Raw genomic sequence first — 23,502 nt, 5'->3', positions numbered from 1 at the left:
GTGATACAAGGCTCATTTGTCACTCTGAAGGAACTGCCAACTAGTCATGCGTTGCTTAACGACATTTCAATTGACAATGAGCCACATATACAATGGTGGTCCCATAAGATTATAATGGAGATAAATTCCTATTGGGTAGGAACTGTCATAACATCACAGTACAATACATTACTCAGGTGTTCATGATGACATAACCCTACTGCACTGTCAGTTTATAAAATTATAGTATGGCTGGGTGCAAGTGGCTTACCCATGTTATCTCAGCACTCTGGGAGGCCGAGGTGGCTGGATCACCTGAGGTCAGGAGTTCGAGACCAGCCTGGCCAACATGGTGAAACCCTGTCTCTACCAAAAATATAAAAATTAGTCTGGCATGGTGGCAGATGCCTGTAAGCCCAGCTACTCAGGAGGTTGAGGCAGGAGAATCACTTGAACCCAGGAGGCAGAGGCTGCAGTGAGCCAAGATCATGCCATTGCACTCCAGTCTGGGTGACAGAGTGAGACTCCGTCTCCCAAAAAAAAAAAAAAAAAAAAAGAATAATACATACAATTGTGTACAGTGCATATCTGATAATAAACAACTGAGTTACTGGTTTGTGTATTTAGTATACTTTTTATTGTTATTTTAGAGCGTACTCCTTCTACTTGTTTAAAAAAAAAAAAAAAAAAAAAAAAAGCAAAACACCCTCAGGTAGATCTTTCAGAAAGTATTCCAGAAAAAGGCACTGTTATCATAGGAGATGACAGCTCCATGGGTGTTGCTGCTACAGATCTCCTAGTGGAAGAAGACATGGAGTTAGAAGAGAGTGATACTGACGATCTTTACTCTTTATAGGCTAATGTGTGCATTTGTGTCTTAGTTCTTAACAAAAAGTTTAAAAAAACCGATAAAAAGAAAAAGTCTCATAGAATAAGCATATAAAGGAAACATCTTTGTACGGCTGTACAATGTGTTTCTGTTCTAAGCTAAGTGTTATCACAAGAGTCAGTAAGTTAGCTCAAATGTTACAGTAAACTCAGCCTGGGCAACATAGTGAGACCCTGTCTCTAAAAAAAAATTTTAAGTAATTAGCCAGGTGTGATGGTGCGTGCCTGCAGTCCCAGCTAGTCGGAAGGCTTAGCTGGGAGGACTGCTTGAGCCCAGGAGGTTGAGGCTGCAGTGAGTGATGATCATACCACTGTATTCCAGCCTGGGCAACAGAGTAAGACTCTGTCTCAAAGCGGGGAGAAGTTACATTAGGGTTAATTTATTATTGAAGAAAAAAAGTTTTAAATAAATTCAGTGTAGTTGAAGTGTACAGTACAGTGTTTATATAAAGTCTAGAGGAGTGCAGAGTAACATCCTATGCCTTCGCATATACTCACAACTGACTCACACACTCACTCACTCACTCACCCAGAGCAACTTCCAGTCCTGCAAGCTTCATTCACAGTAAGTGCCCTACACAGGTATATGATTTTTAAATCTTTTACACTATAGTTTTGCTGTATCTTTTCTATTGTTTATTATGCTTAGGTATACAAACACCATTGTTACAAACGCCTACATTATTTAGTACAGTAACATGCTGTACAGATTTGTAGCCTAGGCGCAATATACAGAGTAGGTGTGTAGTAGGTACACTCTGTAATGTTCACACAACAACACATTTTCTAGAATGTATCCCCATCGTTAAGTGATGCATGACTATATAGAGAGACAAAATTTGTATGCCATCTAATCTAAAACGACTTAAAAACTTGAGGTTTACCTTAAAGCTATAAAAAGAGAAAATATCTTAAATTTATTAAACGTGTTACAATTCTATTTTCCTTTCTAAGCTATCTTGACAATGTTAATTCAGATGTATCTCTCATGTATCACATTCGTTTTAATGTAAAAAGGCACCAAATTTTCCTATAACAAATGTGAAATATTTCAACCTAAGCCAAGTCACACTGAATACCAACCTATAATGCAGCACAAAGGCATTTAACATTGCTTGCTGTATTTTTTAAACACACGAGGGTCACTTAAGCCCACAAATGTAATACAGAGCTGATGTAATCAAAATAACCCAATGAAGGGGGCCCTGCTATATTCTCATCATAACAATATTCACACTATAAAAAACCGGAAAACTATAAAAAATTAAAACCTGTATTTTTATAATTTATCCCAACATGAAAGAAAAAAACATACAATCCAAACTGAATTTTAGCTCTTAAAAGCTGCCAATTTTAATGCAGACTGGGCTAAGGATAGTTCAGAAAAATTTAAGCTTTTATAAGGTAGCAGTTTCCAAAGCAAAAATGAAGTGAGAAATATCATAATCACCTACCTAGAACCATGCTGGTCTTGAGAAAACTCAACTATATGTCCAATCAAGTCTCTAAGTTGAAGGTTCGGGAAGCGGTTGTTTCTGAAATCTTCCAATAATCTACTGCGGCCAGAAGGCATAATATCAGACCTATTATACCGAAGCCGGGAAGGAGGAAAGAGCTGGCTGCTGGAGCTAAATAGACTGGAAGTGCTTGAAGCACTTCGATATTTTGCTTCTGCTCCAGGTGCTGCAGAGATATATCGACCACTACCATTTGTCAGTCCTCCTACAACAAAGCAGCTATGGTCAGCAAGTATTTTTGACAAGTTATTCCTCAAATAAAATTTACTTTAGCTACAAATTCAGTCAATAAAGAAATATTTCCCCCCACTAATTCCTACTTGTTATGAAAGAAAATTAAAATTGGGAGGGGAAAATCTCACCCATATACCTCATGTATGTGGCTATATGATAAAGAGACTAGAAAACATGAGAAAAATAAGTATTTGTTTTTCAGCAGCTTAGTTTAGAACTTAATTATATGATCTAGTGTCATATGCACTCTTATCAATGCCAGAACACTGAAACCACCAACACAATTTTCAGTTACATTAACAAGCAAGTTTAAATTGCTAGCAAACTTACATTTTAAGCCACTGAAATAGACTGAAATTCATTAACATTATTAACACAATAACACTGACTGTTAAATCTGTACTTTTTGCATTCGGTCATATATACTTCCATGTAAAGATAAATCAATTATTAGTTAAACCACGGATGGTATGAACTTTAAAAAGCCACAATATTAGGTAATAAATCTAAATTATACACTATTTTAAGATTTAAAATTTTTTATTTAAAATATTTGACATAAGGTCGGGCATGGTGGCTCATGCCTGTAATCCCAGCACTTTGGAAGGTCGAGGAGGGCGGATCATGAGGTCAGGAGTTCGAGACCAGCCTGGCCAACATGGTGAAACCCTGTCTTTACTAAAAATACAAAAATTACTCAGGTGTGGCGGCGGGCGCCTGTAATCCCAGCTACTTGGGAGGCTGAGGCAGGAGAACTGCTTGAACTCAGGAGGTGGAGGTTGCAGTGAACCAAGATCACACCACTGCACTCCAGCCTGGGTGACACAGCAACACTCTGTCTCAAAAAAAAAAAAAAAAAAAAAAAAAAAAATATATATATATATATATAAAATGTATTTTATTTTAATATATAGTTATATATGAGAATGACATAAAGCCACTATTTCACAAACCAGAGTATTAATCAACAGCAGTTATTATTCCTAGAGCCTTATCATTTACAAATGAATAAAAAACATCTTTAACTTATGTTCCATTCCAAGAAAGAAAATCAAAGAGCAGTCAATAGAAATAAAAATAAATACATGCAGGAAATTTTTAAATTACAATTAACAGTTTAAAAGTACTTGACAGTGTCCTTTTAAAAAAGAAAAATGTATAGATAGTTGTAAAATACACATTAGTGGAGTTCAGAAAAACAAAATGCACTACCAGCATCATGCTATTATTATATGCAAACTCTATGCAGAGTAGTACTATATATACAATCCAGGCCACAGGGTAGAGATGGTCCCAAGGACACACTGTCAGTGCAAAGCTAAATGGAAATATTAGAGGTTGAAAAGAACTACAAGGACAGAGAGCAGTAAAATAGTCAAATCCTGGAGGGTAAATTGGGTTAGAACATTCCTCTTTCACTTTCTGCCCCTATTGTCCTAACTTTACTTTTCTTCATTGAACTTCCCATTACATAGCATAACATGCATTTATTTATTTGAATCCCCAGTACCATCTCCAATACAAGAGCCATAAAATTACATTAATCTACATGCTAGCTACCTGGTGCCTAGAACAATGTCTAGACCAGCCTGACCAACATGGTGAAACCCCATCTCTACTAAAAATACACAAAAAATTAGCCGGGCGTGGTGGCGTGCACCTGTAATCCCAGCTACTCAGGAGGCTGAGGCAGGAGAATCGCTTGAACCCGGGACACGGAGGTTGCAGTGAGCAGACTGTACCACCGCACTCCAGGCTGGGTACCAGAGCGAGACTGTCTCCAAAAAAAAAAAAAAGTATGTAATTTAACAAGCTATCTTACACACCAAAATCTCTAAGATCAAATTCTTGTTTGGTCTAGTTATATATAACTATCTCAGCACCCATTTATGATATTCAAAACGCTCAAGATTTCAGTGTTTCAATACGGTTTCAAGACTGCCAGTCTTTCCGCTTCCATTATTTGTTTACATATTTCCAACTGTTCATAATAACTGATCACTAGCCCATCTGATTCTTTATAATTGGGTCCTTATCACATCCTGCACAGCCACTGGGTTTTCTCTAGCATCCTTGTCCTTTCTGAAGGGCAGGGGTGCTTTGCTTATCATTTCAATCTGGTTAAAATTGTTTTTTCTTAATCAGCTGACTTTCAGATTCACCAATCCATTTTTATACACACCAACTGTATTTTTCCTTTCAAAGTCCATTTTGATGTCACTTTATGATAAAAACCTACAGAATCCGGATACAGTATATGCTCTAAGATCTTCAACCTAGTTTTCAAGTCATTACTCCAAACCTATTTTTCACACAAATTTCTTAGTAGTACCCTAACTGTTCATACCCCCCGCCCACTTACTCGTTACTATTTCTTATCATTACCTCAAACATACCCTTAATGCATTAAAGATTTTCGACACCAAATTCAAAACACATACTCACCCCAGGAAATGAAGAAGCCGGTTTTATTTGGTACCTTCCAAATATCCTGCCAATAAGCAACAGGAATTTCTCCCGTATCTAGGTATTCTTTGATTTAAATTCTATCAGCTCCTAACAACAGAACTCCTGTGCACATGGTTCACAATATCTATCTAATACTACACTGTCTTGAATGTTAAAAAACCTTAGACATTCAGTTCTACAAGACTAAGTGGCCTTCTCATGCACGAAATTCACAAATTTGGTGGCTCACACCTATAATTCCAGCATTTTTGGGAGGCTGAGGCAGGCATATAGCTTGAGGTCAGGAGTTTGAGACCAGCTTGGGCAACATGGCAAAACCCCATCTCTACAAAAAATACAAAAATTAGCCAGGAGTGGTGGTGTGTGCCTGTAGTCCCAGCTACTTGGGGAGGGTGAGGTAGGGAGGATCACTTGAGCCTGGGAGGCAGAGGTTGCAGTGAGATGAGACTGTGCCACTGCACTCCAGCCTGGACAACAAAGCGAGAACTTGTCTCAAAAACAAAACAAAACAACAACCCCCACCTGCCCCCCCGCAAAACAAACAAACAAAAAAACAAAAAAAGAAAAGAGAAAAAAAATATTATTCTCCAGAAACTAATTCACTTTCACCCAGGGAAGCATATCTTTTCTCTTATAAATAAGTAAGTATGTAAAACCCAATTTAAAACATACATTAGACATCTTAAATTTCGTTATCTAAATATTGAAAGCAGGTCATCTAAAATATCTGGAGATTGAGGGACATTCTATAAAACAGGCCTATACCCTTTAAAAATGTCAAGGTCATAAACAGAAATAGTTCAAGAAAAGAGCAGTGATGAAAGTAATCTGTGATCCTCAATTTGACAATGGACCCCCAAATCAATCTCCCTTTCTCTTTCTTATAAAGGTAATCAGTGAGGTAAGTAGCAAAGTTTGAATAAAGTTGGCTGCTTTGATTAGTGGTTTATCAGTGTTAATTTCCTGACTTTAGTAATTGTGGTTTTATATGAAAACATATACTTACTGTCAACAAACATACACTAATGTATTTCTGAGTAAGGGACATCATGCCTGCAACTTCCTTTTTTTTTGAGACAGGGTATCACTCTGTTGCCCAGGCTGGAGTGCAATGACGCAATCTTGGCTCACTGCAATCTCTGCTTCCTGGGTTCAAGCGATTCTTCTGCCTCAGCCTCATGAGTAGCTGGGATTACAGGTGCACACCACCATGCCTGGCTTGATTTTTGTATTTTTTTAGTAGAGACGGGGTTTCACCATGTTGGCTAGACTGGTCTCAAACTCCTGACCTCAAGTGATCCGCCCACCTTGGCCTCCAAAAGTGCTGAGATTACAGAGGTGAGCCACCATGCCGGCCCACCTGCAACCTCCTTTCAAAAGTAAGCCCAAATAGTGTTGTGGATGAGGGGAAGAAGACAGCCAATGTGATAAAAGTGGCAACATCTGGAAAACGTGGGTGAAGGGTATAGTTTTGCAATTTTCCCATTAGTTTCAAATTATCCCAGAAATAGTTAAAAACACACACACAAACAGATCATCATATTCATACTTCTGCTGCTGGTAGTCTAAAAGCAGTTATCTTCTTCACCAAAAGTATTAAAGAGATAAGGTCTTTTCATTTCATCATTCAGTCCCCACTACCATTCATGACTGTTTAATCACTATCTGCCTAAGAGTGTATATAGGACATGTAGATCAGTACTATAATTTCACAGATGAGGTCACTATGGTCCAATGGTCCAAAAGGTATGGGACATGCAGCTAGTCAGCCAAGACCCTTAGGCCAGAGCTTATCTCACATGACAGTGTGCCAATCTTCTGTGCTATTTACATCTTTCATGTTCATTCATGAGAAGTTTAAAATAAAGGCAAACACAATTTTATTAGTAGAAATAACATGACTTTACAGGTTTTCATAATTTCTGAGAAGTCTGTTTTAGAATCCTTCCCTATTAAGTATCACAAGTCAAAGAGTATTAAAAAATACAGTTGTCTTTCAGTATGCATGGGGGATTGGTTCCAGGACGCACACAAAATACCAAAAATCTGTGGAAGCTGAACTCCAGCAGTTTGGCCCTATGTCACCTATGGATATGAACGGCAAGACCTCCGTATCTACAGGTTCCGCCTCCTAACCAAGGATGCAGAATCTGTGGAGATAAGGCAGGTCCTCTGCGGGGCAGGGGGTAGTGGGAGAGACTGTAAGTGAAATAACCACAAAATAATTAAATCTATCTAGCCTTCATTTTTCATTGTTTTCTACCCTCTGGGATTGGAAAGACAGCTACTCAATCTATCAGGCCTGTATATTCTTCTAAGAATAGAGATTCCTGACCCTTACTTAAAACATACATAATTACTCCTTCTGGATAAATTAAAAAAAAAAAAATCTACCTGAAAGATATTCTGATAGAAGAGTATGGGGACTAATTAATTAGAATAAAAATAATTTAATGTTTCATTTTACAACAGATTTTCAACTACTAATTGCAAATAAAAATGAAAATAAGTATGCCCCACGCGGTGGCTCAGGTCTGTAATCCCAGCACTTTGGGAGGCGGAGGTGGGCGGATCACGTGAGGTTATGAGTTCAAGACCAGCCTGGCCAACGTGGTGAAACCCCGTCTCCACTATATATATATATATTAGCTGGATGTGGTGGCGTACGCCTGTAGTCCCAGCTACTTGAGAGGCTGAGACAGGAGAATTGCTTGAACCCAGGAGGCAAAGGTTACAGTGAGCAGAGACTACACCACTGCACTCTAGCTTGGGCAACAGAGCAAGACTCTGTCTAAAATAAGGGGGGGGCGTTCCTGAAAAGGATACAACTACACATAGGCTACTAGGTAAGAGTTTATTTCAGAAGCCAAGGCTCTGGAAATCACAATAAATGGAAAGATGATAGCTGCAGTAGCCAAAGAATCAAAGATACAGAAGGAGTAGCTGGGAACGTCTAAAATGAGGACAGAGTATTGTATAGCATTTAGCTACTTCTACTCCAAAAAGAGGGCAACTTAGTACTTTTAGTTCAGTATTTTCTGATTACTTTTCAAAACTATATGCATGTTGCTTGGCTTTAGTGGGAAAACTTAAAAGTGGGGGAAGACGGAACAGTGCTTCTCAATATGCACACCAATCACCCAGGGATCTTGAAATGTTTCTAAATCCCCACAGTTGGTACTACATGCTAGTCCTTAAACGTCCATGGCATATAGTAATTAACTATTTTGTTGAAAAAGAAAAAGGCAACTATCTGTGAGCCTAGCTCACATTGTTATCTGCACATTAATATGGTCGTGTATACAATAACTTTTTAAAAGGTAGCTACCATTTGTTGAAGATTTTGTGTTGGAATACTGTGATATGCAAATTTTGCGTAAAATGCTGTATTGTGTTGTAGCCTCCAAAAAGTCAAGTTTTTATAAATGTTGTAAGCCATCCAACTGAGGACAAAAATTTTTTCTATTATATGGTTCAAAGTTCTTCCAGCTTCTATCCCATTACTTAACTGGCTAAGACTTTGGATTCAGACTTGGGAAATCAGGCGGCAAACGGGACAACAGTCCCCCACCAAATACATATTCAAGTTTTAACCCCCTGTACCTGTGAATGTGACGTTCTCTGGGGAAAGTGTCTTTGACTAGTGTCCTTGTAAGAAATGGAAAATTTAGAGATGCATGGGGAGAATGCCATGTGATGATGGACACTGATACTGGAGTGACGTATCTATAAGCCAAGGAACATCGAAGATGGCCAGCAACTACCGCCAAAACCTAGGAAGAGACAGAAAGGGTTGTCCCCTAGATCCTTTGGAGCATGGTCATGCTGACATCTTGATTTCAGATGTACAGTCTTTAGAACTGAGTTGAATAAATTTCTATTGTTTGAAGCCACCTAGTTGTAGTCATTTGTTACAGCAGTCCTAGGAAACTAATACAAATGTCACTTTGTTTTCTTTAATTCAACAAAATCAATCATATATTAGCTTGAATTTTTTTTATTATTTTTTTAAAGAGACGGAGTATGGCTCTGCCACTCAGGCTGGAGTGCAGGTGCACGATGTTGGCTCACTGCAACCTCTGTCTCTGGGTTCCAGCAACTCTCCTGCCTCAGCTTCCAGATAGCTGCAACCACAGGCGCATGCTGTCATGCCCGGGTAATTGTTTTGTATTTTAGTGGAGACGGGGTTTCATCATGTTGCCCAGGCTGGTATCGAACTCCTGAGCTCAGGCAATCCACCCGTCTTGGCCTCCCAACGTGCTAGGATTACAAGTGTGAGCTACCGTGCCCAGCCTAGCTGGAATACTTAATGTCATATACATTTAATATATAGTTCATGTACACAGAGTGAATGCTAAAATAAAAATATAAAACAAGGTACAGATAGGTAACATTTCTTTCCAGATTAATATATAAATGACTCAAATCTGTGGGGCAATTTCATTTTTTTCCCTTCAGAATTTAAAATTTTTTGTGTGTCTATCACATTTAAAGTATAAATCGTTTTTTATGTTTCTGAAATTGGCAGGTGGTAGCACTATTATTTTATGATACATCATTTGTAACACTGCTGTATGAGAATGCTATCCTCTTCCAACAGCCTATGAAGCAGACATACCGCCATTTTACTTGTGAGACAACAGCTTAGAGAAGCTAAATAACTTATCCAAGAAAGCACAGCTAATAATTAGGCTGAATTTTTGTTTACCATTATGTCTAAAAATTTCATGTAAAGTTGTCAGTCATACTCTGCTATGCTTCCTGGAAAATGTTTACTCTCACATGCCATTCGTAAGTCTGCCAAATGACTGAAGCTACATGAGGTATACACTGAATAAAATTTTAATACTTATTATTAATTACACATTTGCCATATAAAGACAAAAAAATTTTATTGGAGGAAAGACTAAGACTACAATGAGTTTAAAAAAACAAAGTAGGCATATATAAAAGTATAATCTTCCACATCGTTTTAATAGGCTAATATAAAAATATAAACATGTCAAACGTACTACCTTAAAATTGTTAATTTTATGACAATATGCAAAACAACAGTAGATGCAAATGACAAGCCAAGTGCTCTAAAATATAAAATAAAAATCTGTTGTTTCCATTTCTATTGCTTGTGATTCTTTTCTATAAGCAATTTAAAAAAATCTTACCTTTTATTATAGTCTCTACTGGTTAAACTTAAAAAAATAAAGGGCAGACTATCACCATAGAAGGTATTTAATAATCTTCCCTCATTCATCAAGGAGCATTTAAACAGACTAAGTGATAACATACTTAGTTAACATAACATACACAGTCTTCAGACTAGTTATGACATCATTTCAATCAATAACCCACCCTGTCAATTTCCATTACACTATCAAAAGGGGGTAATGTTGTATAGTTTCAAAAATTGCCTCATTTTTTATCTTTAGTGAAAACCACCTCTCTTGTGACTGATGGACATGAGAACATTTTTAAAAACTTACCCTTAACCCCGCAAAAGACAGTAGTAGTGGGGTGAGTTCGAGTAGCCTAACAGGAACCTGTTGGTTTTTCCCGGAATATGTCATATAACTCTGTCAGATTTGGCCTAAATTCTTTTCTTTGTTACATTTGGTAACAAGTTAATAAACGAGCAAGCCATATCTGAATTTTCTTTTAAATATTCCAGCTGAGATTTCAAGGCCAGTTGCCTTTTTAATTGGAGTGAAGAAAAATTATAGGAGCTGGGATTGTTTTCCTTAAACCATAATTACTAAGGATTTATGCAATCCTAAAGCTTGCTTCAAAAGTTATGAATACTGGAATAAATTCTGATCCTACACAAACATTATGGGTACATTTATTATCTCTCTTGATGGGGTCATTGTGGTGGTGGGAAGAAGGCTGAAGAACTGGGAAGGTAAAAAACAAACACACACACACACAAAACAAAAACTCCACACAACTGACTGTCAAAATTTTGTTTGCATAGTGCAATGTTCTAAAGAGCATGATCCTGGCACACTGAACAAAGAAAACACTGATTGAGAACAGCCAAATAATGCTTTAATATAGTAATCTATGTAGGATACCAAGTATTTTTTAAAAAGGAAGTGTCCTTACTCAATAATAAATTCATCAATAAAACAAATAAAACCGCTTGAATTCAATTACCCAAACATTCAGTGAAATCTGAGTATTTTTAGTTGTAGAAAAAGGCCTGGGCTTTACTGTTTCTAATCTAGTGGAGAAAATAAACCTAGAAACAATTCTATTGTAATCCAATGTGTGCTAACTTTGGTTCAAAAAACCCATAAAGGAAAATAATTCCAATGAAATCACTATGTTTCTATAGAATTATTAAATAAAGTGAAATAAGAACATTAAAATCATTATACTGTAACTGCTGTTTTTGTCTGTATTTACCACAAAGCTACAAACGCGATGACAGTGAATAAGGATGGTGTTTCTTCTCCTAGTCAAGCAGAGGCTGGCTTCAATATTGTATTGAACATAGGTATTCAATATTGAATAAGTAAAAATTTTAATCACATAAAAATTCTAAAAAGGAGTCTAATAAAACTGCAGAAAAGATAAAATAGCAATTACTTTCAGTAATTAGAAATAAAATAAAAACTTGCTATTTATATCCTATTTACAGTATTTTTAAATATTACAAATAAGATTCTTTTTTTTTTTTTCTTTTTTTTTGAGACAGGGTCTCGATCTGTCCTGCCCAGGTTGGAATGCAGTGGCACAACGTTGGCTTACTGCAACCTCCATCTCCTGGGCTCAAGCGATCCTCCCACTTCAGCTTCTCAAGTGACATGGACTACAGGCACATGCCACCACACCCAGCTAATTTTTGTAATTTTATTAGGCTGGTCTCAAACTCCTGAGCTCAAGCAATCCCCCTGCCTCAGCCTCCCAAAATGCTGGGACTATAGGTATGAGCCACTGTACCTAAGATTCTTATCTGATCAGTTTTAACTTAAAATTAGTAATGAAATATTTATAAGACCCTTAAAATAGCATTTAATTTGGATTAAAGATCAATTATTAGCAAGCGAAAAACCACAAAGAAGCCAATACACTGACATTTGAACTCACTTTTTCCACAAAGTCACAACAGGTTAAATTATATTTTACTACAATTTTATAAAAAGTTTACATAGATGTGAAACATAGGAAACATGGTCCTTTTTAATTTATTCAGATAGGTATTAGAAATAAAAGCATCCTGGGCTGGGCACGGTGGCTCACGAGGTCAGGAGATCGAGACCATCCTGGCTAACATGGTGAGATCCGTCTCTACTAAAAAATACAAAAAAGTAGCCGGGTGTGGTGGCAGGCACCTGTAGTCCCAGCTACTGGTGAGGCTGAGGCAGGAGAATGGCATGAACCCGGGAGGCAGAGGTTGCAGTGAGCCAAAATCACACCATTGCACTCCAGCCTGGGGGACAGAGCAAGACTTTGTCTCAAAAATAAACAAACAAACAAAAAAAAAAACAAAAAACAGAAAAGCATCCTTTGAGAAGCAGTACAACATCTGGTGTAAGCCAGATAAATGTGGCCTCAAAATTTTGGCTCTGCCTCTTACTAACTTCATGAATATATGTCATGTAATTTCTTTGAGAATAAAGTGTGTTTGTGTGCATATGTGTATGTGTGGTGTGAAACAAGTCAAAGTTCATTCCCCCTCATTTGGATATTCAACTACTCCTGCCCAAGTCACTGAAACACCCATTCTTCTCATATAAGCTGCAGTAGCAACTTGGTCATTACGGATCTAAATGAGTAGGTCTATTTCTGGATGCACTACTCTGTTCCGCTGTTCTATTTATTTATCCTTGTGCCAACAGTTTTAGTTATTGAAGCCTTCTAAGTTCTGGTATCTAGCAGTATTAAGTTTTCTAACTTTGCTTTTCAAAATTGTCTCCACTACTTTTGCTTCTGCTTTTCCATTTTCATTTTTTGCATCAGCTTATCATTTTTTTTTTAAACCTAATTTTTATTGATAGCATTCAATGTTTAGATCAACTAGAAGAAAGCTGGTATCTTTATAATAGGGAGTCTTTCAACCTAAAATACGGTATATCCTTCCATTTATTTAAGTCATCTGTAACTTCCGTCAGCATTTTATAGTTTATAATGTAAAAGATCTTGCCCTTCTTCCACTGGATCCATTCCTAGGTATATCGCAACGAAACAACTCCAGTGAAAATATTCTCTACATATAAGAAACAATTTTTCAATGCCATTCCAAGAGATATATGCTACTTTCATTTTTATGTTATTTGGCTAACACTGCAAATCTCTCATGAAGCATATCTGCCTGTATTTTAAAGGATACTTTTTGATCCTTAGGGTGCATTATAAGCATGGTGGAATGGTGTAAATTACAGGTGAATTCTTGGTAGATTAAAAGAATTTTTTATTTGATTTTTTGAGACGGAGTCTCGCTCTGTTGCCCAGGCTGGAGTGCAATGGCGTGATCTCGGCTCGCTGCAAGCTCCGCCTCCCGGGTTCACACCATTCTCCTGCCCCAGCCTCCCAAGTAGCTGGGACTACAGGCGCCAGCCACCAGGCCTGGCTAATTTTTTGTATTTTTAGTAGAGACGGGGTTTCACCATTCACAGGATGGTCTCGATCTCCTGACCTTGTGACCCACCCGCCTCGGCCTTCCAAAGTGCTGGGATTATAGGCATGAGCCACCGCGCCCGGCCGATTAAAAGAATATTAAGAGTAACTACAAATTACTTCAAGTCAGTGTCTCCATGTGGAGGCTACTGAAAATTTCAGTGGGACGAACTATTTTTGTGCTGATTATGCAAAGTATAACATCTGGCTGCCAGGCATTTAATGCCAATGGAATCCCCACAAGCATTGTAATGAGCAAAAACTGTTGCTGCACATTTGCAAACTGTTCACATCCTTGTGAAGTCTACTACTAGGCATTTTAAACAAGTGCCCCAAGTGATTCTGATGCCAAAACACAGAATCAGATCAAGTATTTTCTAGTCTTAAGTTTGTGATTATCTTAACTAAGTAAATTAACTGGTGAAAACTTTCTCAGAAGTTAGAACCACAATGTCACTGATGTTATTAAAGGATAATAAATAAAAAATTAGTAACCCAAAATAAGTACAACCAAGATGAAGACATTTTTATACAGAAAACCAAACATCACAAATTCTTCCATACAACTAGTAATATAATTTCTCCATAACATATTTCCTACTCATCAGCAAATAAATTACTTCTAGGTCTACCAAAGGGTTGTAGCTGCTTTTCAATTTATATTAACATGAGAACCTGTAAGATTCTGTTGAGAGTAGAATCTTATAGAATTCTGCTCTATACACAGTCCCTAAATTGCCTGCCTTAGATTAACAAGTATTCTTATTTCAAATAAGAAGTAGTACAAATATAACATGTGCTTAGACAAGTATTTTTATCTAAATCTCAAGAATAACTAAACTGAGAAAGGAATCTAAAAAGCTGGTAATCCTATACATACTTTAACCAAAGAAAAGCTTAATTTATACCATCATAATGAGGTAATCATTAGATTCTGAGAGGCTAATTAGAATTATTTATATACTTCATAAAATTGTTCAGTTCCCTATAGAATAACATAATGGAAAAAGGAAGAATAGTATCAGGAGTCAGAATTGGATGCTTAGCCTTAATTCTGTTATTTACTGGTTTGGGAAAGTCTCTTAATCAACTGATCTTTAATTTCTTCATCTTTAATGAACAAACCACTCTGACAGTCTATGCCAACAATTAGGATGAAATGAAATAATGAATATGAAGGTGCTTTTAAAAAAACCTATCAAATGCTATTCAGTTACAGAGAACTGTAATTGATAAAGGATAACAGTATTTTCAGTGAATGCTTCAAATAATTCATACTGTTTTCTGCTTTCATTAATGATTATATGTGAAACTCAGAAAAATGGCAGGTGACCTTACTAATTTTACTTCTCTGAATATTTTATTATAAGAGAAGCACAGGACTACGTCTGCCAAAGGCCAGCAATTATAACAGAATGATTCTAAAAATTTACAATATCTTGCCTGTTACTAAAATTTTCTGTAATTGGAAGAAAAGACAGGTTATGTTATTATCCACAGCAAACTAAAGCACAGCCATTTACTTGCTGAATACATGACATTCTTCAGACTAGATAGTCCCCTTTCTTTTTTATTTTTATTTATTTATTTCTGAGATGGAGTCTTGCTCTGTCGCCCAGGCTGGAGTGCAGTGGCGCCATCTCGGCTCACTGCAAGCTCTGCCTCCTGGGTTCACGCCATTCTCCTGCCTCAGCCTCCCCAGCAGCTGGGACTACAGGTGCACGCTGCCATGCCTGGCTACTTTTTTTGTATTTTTTTAGTAGAGACGGGGTTTCACTGTGTTAGCCAGGATGGTCTTGATCTCCTGACCTCATGATCCTGCCGCCTCAGCCTCCCAAAGTGCTGGGATTACAGGCATGAGCCACCGCCCCTGACGATGGTCCCCTTTAAATACATTTTACTGAGTTCAAAGCCCACGTTACACTTTAGCACCCTTTTTTCTTAAGGAAAAAATAGCCAGTTCAAAAATGAAGAGGTACAGGGCAAGAAGCCGTTAGTTTGTCAAAACCTAAGTTACATAACAAAAATACGAACACTGCTTTATACCTAATAAGTTCCACATCAATCAAATTACTATGAGCATAAAGATTGGAGTTAAAAAAATTATCAACACTGTATTTTAAAAGTTTATTAGAAGAAAAAGAAGGAAAACAAGGAAAGAACTAGCCGGCTAGCTCCAGGTAGAAAAATAAGGCAATACTAGAAATAGTTAATGTTCTTCATAAGGAGTGAAGTATCTCAAAAAAAAAAAAAAAAAAAAAAAGATGTTGACTTCTATCCTAGACAATGATGTATAAAACAACTGTAGTGTAGACTGCCCCCCTCCTATAGATTAATACAACATGAGAAAATAACTCAATATTTAATATTGAACCTGAAGCCCAGAATTTTATATTGTTCTTTGCATTTCAGGGTAAAAACTGATCTCAAAATTATTCTCTCTCCAAGTTGTTGTCAACATGAAAACCAATATAAAGGGGCTCCAAGGGGCCAAAGAAGGTGTAATTTTAGAATCAAAAATAGATATAAAATTGATGTCTTACACTGCAATGAACTGAAACATACCAATTATCCCCAATAATTGGTATGTTCTCATGTAGATAACAATGAGAATAAAAACACGAGTCACCTTTAAAGGTTGCTGGGCATCAAAGTTATTCTGAAAGTAAAGGAAAGAATCATGCATTCTTCTGACTCTTACATGAACTATCTTTCAGGGTAACGGATGAGGGATAGTTGTTATTCTTTACAGAAAAGTTCCAGATAATAAATGAAGAAAGAATGACACAATTAACACATCACCATTTTGCAACCTCTGGAAAAAAAAAGATGATCAAAGGCTGCCAAAACCATTAGGTGGATCAGGCTGGTCATCTCACAATGGAGACAACCAGACACGTGTCTCCTGATACGGTACAACAAAAAGTAACAGAACCCCATGTTGTCAAAATAAACCAGCCAACTCATAAACTATCTGACCAAGCCTCTAGATCAAATTCCAGTTTACAAGAAAGAGATATAGGAACATTTTAAATACCACTATGGGGAAGCAATCAGCAAAGTCAAGAGTGTGGGAAAACCAATAGGACAAAGTTTCTTCATCAAATAAATGGTAAGGGGAAAAAAAGATGAAGAAAAAACAATTACACATTAAGACATATCAAACAAACGCAATGTATGAACCTTATTTTGACTGTGATTCAAACGGAACAATTGTTAAAGACATTTAAGTCAATTAAGGAGATTAGAGTTAATAAGAAATTATTTAAAAATATATGATATACTGTAGTTATTGTTTTAGAAATAGAACCTCAGATATCACACAATAAAAATGGAAGAATAAAATTATTTTTTCATGCATCTAACTTTATTAGAATAAGCAACAGAGTTGCAAATTTGAACAAGTGTTTTAGATTTTAATGAAAAAATCAACACCCCAGAACTATGCACTGAAATTCTTACACTTCAATCAAAAAGTGATTACTAGTCATCCTGCTAAAAATACATGTGTTGGTTACATGCCTATCTTAAAAAATGAAAAAAAAATTTTTTTTGGAAGACAGCAGAGAATGTTGCTACTGGGCATATTCTGTGAATCTCAAATAACTAATACTAACAAAGGAACATACTTTGGGGATGCAGATCTCAAGCTTTACATGTAACTGTAATGGTTCTAACATTCACATCTTAAAATCTCCCAGGAAAATAACCTGGAATTAATTCCAACCAATTCTAATGAGAATTGAGAGAACTTATCTCTATCTTATGATTTCATATTCTTGATATGTGAGATCAGTAAAATTACTTAAAAATATGCAAATTCCATTTCCATAGGTCTTTTATGCCATCAGCCTTGAGACTTGCTTCATAAATAAATTCACTTCATGGGTACATAATTAAAATACTTTTCTTTTTTTTATTGGACAGCATGAAAGTCTTGCATCATGATCCATTCATAGGGAGGTGCAGAGTAGATTATTTCCATGAATAGTATGCAAAGAGAACATTTATGAAATCCTTCAAGTTATTTTCAACCTGGTATGGGTCTATTCATTGCTAACAATGTTGCCAGTCATACTACCACTAAAGCTACGGGAAATTGGGGGTCACAAAAAGAAAATAACACAGATAATTACTAATTTCAATCAGAGGTGTATTAAAACAGCATATTTCAAGCTGAAGCTATGTTAGTCTACAACGCAGAACTGCTGGCCCAGTGGTGATTATTTCCCACAATTGACCAGAATTCCTTCCCTAAGCATCTATTAGGCTGGTTTCTTTACAACCTAAAGAAAGAGAAGCACATATCTAGACTGCTCTTTAATCACAGAGACATCTAAAAAGTCACTTATATCCGATTTCTAAGCAAGCTATGTAGAACCTATTTACTGCCATTTATACAGGCACTAAAGCACAACACAGCAGTAAGAGCTGAACAAGAATCTGATTTGAAACTTACCTATGAAAAGATGACAGGACATGACAAATAAAATCTTAACAATAAAACAGAAAACTATTATGATAGATCTAATCTAAGGTTTATTATGTTCCAAATTTTTGTGTCCATTTCATAGGCATGTCTTATGAAGGGGGGATGCCTGAGCAGTAATAACAGAAATCAGGAGCTGAGCAGCTCCTGCGACTAAGAATAGATGATAAATGAAGAACGGTATTAGGCTAAAGACTGGTAAATCTACACATCTAGTGCTGCAAAGTGGATCTTAGCACTCCATCTGAATACATTAATTGGTTGTATATGTTCAGTATCCCCCAAAATCCTCAAATGAGCAAAGGCCCAGAATTTGGGGTGGAGGACCAGAGTCTTTAAAAAAGAAATCTAGTCCACTGTGTGTGCAATAATGTAAATCAAAATGAACAGTGCAACAGATATCTTTGTTACATGGACATTTATTGTATGAACAAGTTTTTTTTTTTTTTTAAATAGCTATACCCATGTTAATTGGAGGGGGTGGTCAAACATGATCACTAACTTACAGTACATCTGCTTACAGTAGCAACATTACTTTTTAAAACACAAGCTGATTTAAATCTTTCCAAATACGTAAAAGCTGTCAGTAGAATCCCTCAGTTTCAGCTGAATAACTAGAATTATAAAAATTCAAAATAAAGTTTAAAAAAATAATTTCTTTGACAAGATAGGGATTCATACACAGCCTCTGATGTCCAAAGCCCTTCAAAACGTATTATCTGCATGGATAAATACTTCCTGGGGAAGGAAAAAAGGTAACCACCAATTTAATTATTTGGGGGTGGGAACAATTTTAATATACAAATATAAACAAAGTTCTCAATGCTCCAACTTCAGGGGTACAACAAGCCTAAAACATTTTTAACATATCCAAAAGAGAAGTATATGGCCTAAGCCCATAAGCTTCCTTAAGTGACAAATATACTAAATTCAAATTCACTGAAATAATTCTCTGGTAAAATGGCCAGGCATTGAAAGACCAAAGCAAAAACCAGTGTACTAACCTAGTTCAGTAGCTATGTAACTAATGTTTTTCTTATGGTGTGCAAATCTTTTGAGAGTGAAATTTCTCTTTCACTATTATGTTTAAATAGTTGACTTTTCAGATGCTCTAAAACACACAAATCAAAAGCACAGACAAAAAAAACACACCATTATATTTCATAAAAGAAACATAAGAAACAATGGGGGGGGTCTTTACCTTATTGTACATTAGACCCTCACTTTTAATTTTCATGAAAGGAGAACTTTTTCAAAAGACTAATATCTAAAAGCAAAAGCAATTTGGCATGTTTTATCCAACATTAAATATTTTACATATATTATAAACACACACACAAACACACATACATGTATACATACAAATAAAAAGGGTTTTGGTTTTTTTTTTACCTAAATGCAAACTGGATGAGGATCCATGTGATGAAAGTGATGGCGGTGGCGTAAGTGAATGTCCTGGAGTTTGGCTTGGCAGAGGCATGCCTATTGGACTTGGAGAGGAGGAAAATCCCAGACTATTGTAAAATGGTTGCCCTATGGGTGCTAGGCTGCTACTAGATCTTTTGTACAAGTCAGAGCTAGTAGATAGAGACTCTCTCCTTGTGGCACTACTACTTGCAGAACTGCCAACTGAAGAAGAAATAAAAAAAACCCTAATTACATACAGTGTTAACTGAATAAAACCTATCCCCAACTCTCGCTGGGCAATAACAGAAGTGATCACAATAATTATTTTTAGAAACATTTTGGAGAAGATAATTACTGTGATAACTATATATACTAACTTATTAATCATAAAAGGGTATAAATGCACCCCAATAAAGAACCAAATACTTAACAGAGCAGTCATATGTTTCATTATTTCACACATATTTACCACTGACACACCTGATTACTGTGCTTTAATACCCTGGTATGATTTATAAACCCTGGAATTGCAAGTTGTCTGCATTAGGACATGCTAGAGATTAAATTCCATTAAGTTTAAATTCTGGTAGTATCCTCATCTCTGGAACCTGCTTCTTAGACGTTAACTCAATGCCAAGAAAAGATTATATGAATAAATAAAATATTAGTACATTTCCTTCACCATTCATATGTAATTTGTCGTCTAGCTGTGTTCAAAACACAGCCCTTTAAGTCCATATTGGCCCGAATATTGATCAGTTGTGAAATACAGAGAGCAGCTAACTCAACAGTATTTTTCATACTACACATTCTCCCTTGTTTTCCAACTACATTACAAAATAACTCAACTTTTAGAAAATTAATAGCACTCATTGTTATCAAACCAAAGACATGCTTTCACTTATCCCACAGGACTCTTCCACTCCTAAGATGCTAGTACTGCCTCCTGAGCCCCTTACTCAAGGCTGATCAGGTTTTTGTCATTAGACAATACACAATTTCTCTTACTTCACATCCCTTAATACACTGCATACCGAATTTTTACTTAATACCAAATGTAACTATTATCCTTCTAATCCTTTTTCCTTTTATAGTGCAGAAAATAAAGGCCATGTAGGTCCTGGTGAGCTATACATGCTTAGAAAAGCTAATCAAGATCTGGCTGTTAATCAACACCTGTCTGGATAATCAAATTCCACTGCATGCATCTCTAAGGGCTGTCCAAAACTCTCAGTTCTCAAGTCTCATTTAAAGCCCATATATTCAAGTATGTTTCCTTCCTATTTCTAAGCACTAGCCTCTTTTAACTGAATAACTTTTACATCTAAGAAAATTTCAAACCACATTTCTGAACCTGCCAAATACATTTTTAAATGACAAGCTCTATATTCGGACCAATATGGCAATGCTTTCCAAGGAATCTGTAAGTTTCTATTAAATCTTATTTAACCACAAGTCATATATAAGTAGGTCATACAGGGTATAAAGAAAAAAATTAAGGAGTGTACATCATGGGTAGACCAAGGTAAGAGTATAATACAGACAGAAAACTTAATTACGTTGGTTTTGCCACATTCAAAATTCTATAGAGGGGTAAAAAAACAAAAACAAAAACACAGGCTTATGCTACCACATTAGGCAAAAGATTATAATGCTATTCAACCTTTTATACCAGCCAATGCAGTTTGAGACTGACCATGTTTGGTTGAAAATTTTACATTTTAAGATATCACAGTAAGAAAATACTAGAGGTGTCTATATGCATTTTTATTGCAAAAATGTATTATAAGCACATGTAATAAAACAGCTATTTTTGAGTTGGTTTTGGCAAAACTGGCAATGTATGCTACATTAACTATGCTAATTTAAAAGGACACTGTCAAAGTGATTTTTCTAAAATATGGCTACATTTTAAATTCCTATTTATTTCAGAAAACAATTTGACAATGAAAAAGACAACAGCTCTCTAATGAGAGCAGCATTATTCCCCTGACAAATAATCCAATAAACCAGTTTTGACATATGCAATATTATTTTCCTCCAAAAAGGAAAAGCCAAGCCAAACATTTAAAAATAATTCAGAAATAACCTTAAACATAAAGGAGCTGGCTCTTTAAGTTTTACTATATGACTAAATTATCTCCAACAGTATGACTATGAGATATGAAACAAAGTGTACCTAAAATATCTAAGAGGGTAGACGGACTGCTAATCATTCATTGACTGTGAAAAAAAAGGCTAAATTATAAACTTTCAATTGTAACAACTCTTTAAAAAAATAACAGGTCATAGAAAAGATGATTTAAATTATATGTTACGACGTTTAGGCTTCTTGGCCAACTGTATCATAAAATGGGGTATTTAACACTGTTAAACATTAATAATTTCATCATAGAGGTAAGAGAATGATTGTGTATGTTACTTATATATGTGCATACAGGCACACAACCACATTATGTTTTAGAGTTCATATAAGTATGTAATTGCCATAATGTGAAAAGGCAGTGGGCAAAGCTGTAAGAGTCCATATGCACAGCACTTGAATAAACTCCCACAAAATGCCCAAGAGAAGGGAGATGATGGACTCTTTACTGGCATTCAGGGGTGGCAATCACTAATGCTCTCTAAAGCAAGGTAAAATGAAGCTCTTACAGATTGGAGTCAGAATTGAGTAAGCCATGCTTGTAAATAACTGAGGCGTGAAGGTTAGTTTTGGGGAAACGGCATCTGTAGGGGACAAAATGTTCATGTCAATTCTTGAAAGGGGGAAAGAGCCTTACCTAAGAAACAAATGGAAATTTGAAAGAACTGAGTAGGAGCCTAGAAATCTGTACCAGACCATCAGTGACATACTACGTGAGAAAGGAAACATGGGGTTTAATCAATGCTCTCTTTTTTCTGAATTATTTAGGGCCTACAATTTATAATTTAGAAACTATTTCCAGAAGTTTTTTATGTTACTTGTTCTTCCAGTTTTCCTCAGAATATTTAGGATTCTTTGGAGAAAATGTCCCAATTGTGTTAGAAACAAGGAATGAGTCCTATGGGAGTGCGTGAGGTGGACAAAGAGATACACAACTCCAAAAGCAATGAAAAAACTCAAGTACAAAAATGAAAAGATTTAACAATCCCCATGTTCACTGGATTTTCCCTCAGAAATTCTTATGAGCAGCCTTTATATAATTTTGTGTCAGTCAAATATGACATTCACTTATTGTATTTCATGACAATAAATGAAGAAAGATTCTGCCATCTAAAAGTTTATGGCTGTTCTAGACCATCCTTCCTGTATATATGAATGATAAAAGTTCAGAAGACACTCCCTTAGAAAACTGGCAAGCATTGTTAATAATGCCTGGCATGTGTTAGTTCTGCCATTTTCCACACCAGAAAAGAATATAATTTGATGTGGTAAGAAGAGAGATGAGAAACAGATATTAAGGACTGTAGCAAGTTATGTTATAGAAACAGAAAATCTCTTGAGGTCCAAATAGTCCTATCCTCAGGAAGAAAAGGCTGCCAACTGCACCAATAGAACTGGGTCAGCTGTTTTTTCCGTAATGTTTCCTGAGTACTGTGGAAAACTCACAGAATACACCAAGTGTATCAACAAGAAGTCAACGTGGGACTCTTCTGATTTCACTTAGTTCTTCCTCTACCACAGGATCCAGGAACCAGTTTGACTGGGTCAATTATTTAGTGAAGCTATTTAAAATTTTGATTTCTTAAGTGTCATATAAAGCTAAGATACATGAACAGATACCCTTTTAAGTAAATTTTTAGTGACAAAGGCTAACTTATTTAACCTAAAAAAAGATAACCATACTGGTAGTTTCTTAGGGGATTCTGTTGAGAACATTTCATTATTTATACACACACATATGTATTTTTTTATATTAGGCC

General features: G+C 36.1%; 1 protein-coding gene across 13 annotated transcripts in view; it reads right to left on the bottom strand.

Annotated features, from left to right (window-relative positions):
- PUM2 (pumilio RNA binding family member 2) overlaps nt 1-23,502 on the bottom strand; it is a 106,695-nt gene that overhangs the window by 12,145 nt on the left and 71,048 nt on the right. For 8 of the 13 annotated variants that reach the window (XM_050754172.1, XM_050754168.1, XM_050754169.1 and 5 more), the window contains exons 13-14: nt 19,585-19,821; nt 2,322-2,589 (exon numbers count right to left, since the gene is read on the bottom strand). In XM_050754172.1, coding sequence (XP_050610129.1) covers nt 2,322-2,589; nt 19,585-19,821 — 505 coding nt within the window. The remainder of the gene's footprint in view (nt 1-2,321; nt 2,590-19,584; nt 19,822-23,502) is intronic. The other 5 variants (XM_050754180.1, XM_050754179.1, XM_050754178.1 and 2 more) reach the window with 1 other exon arrangement.

This window comes from Macaca thibetana, chromosome 13 (genome assembly GCF_024542745.1).
Source record: "Macaca thibetana thibetana isolate TM-01 chromosome 13, ASM2454274v1, whole genome shotgun sequence".
Taxonomy (NCBI): Eukaryota; Metazoa; Chordata; class Mammalia; order Primates; family Cercopithecidae; genus Macaca; species Macaca thibetana.
The sequence above is the reverse complement of the archived record's forward strand: the minus strand, read 5'-3'. Positions and strand labels throughout refer to the sequence as shown.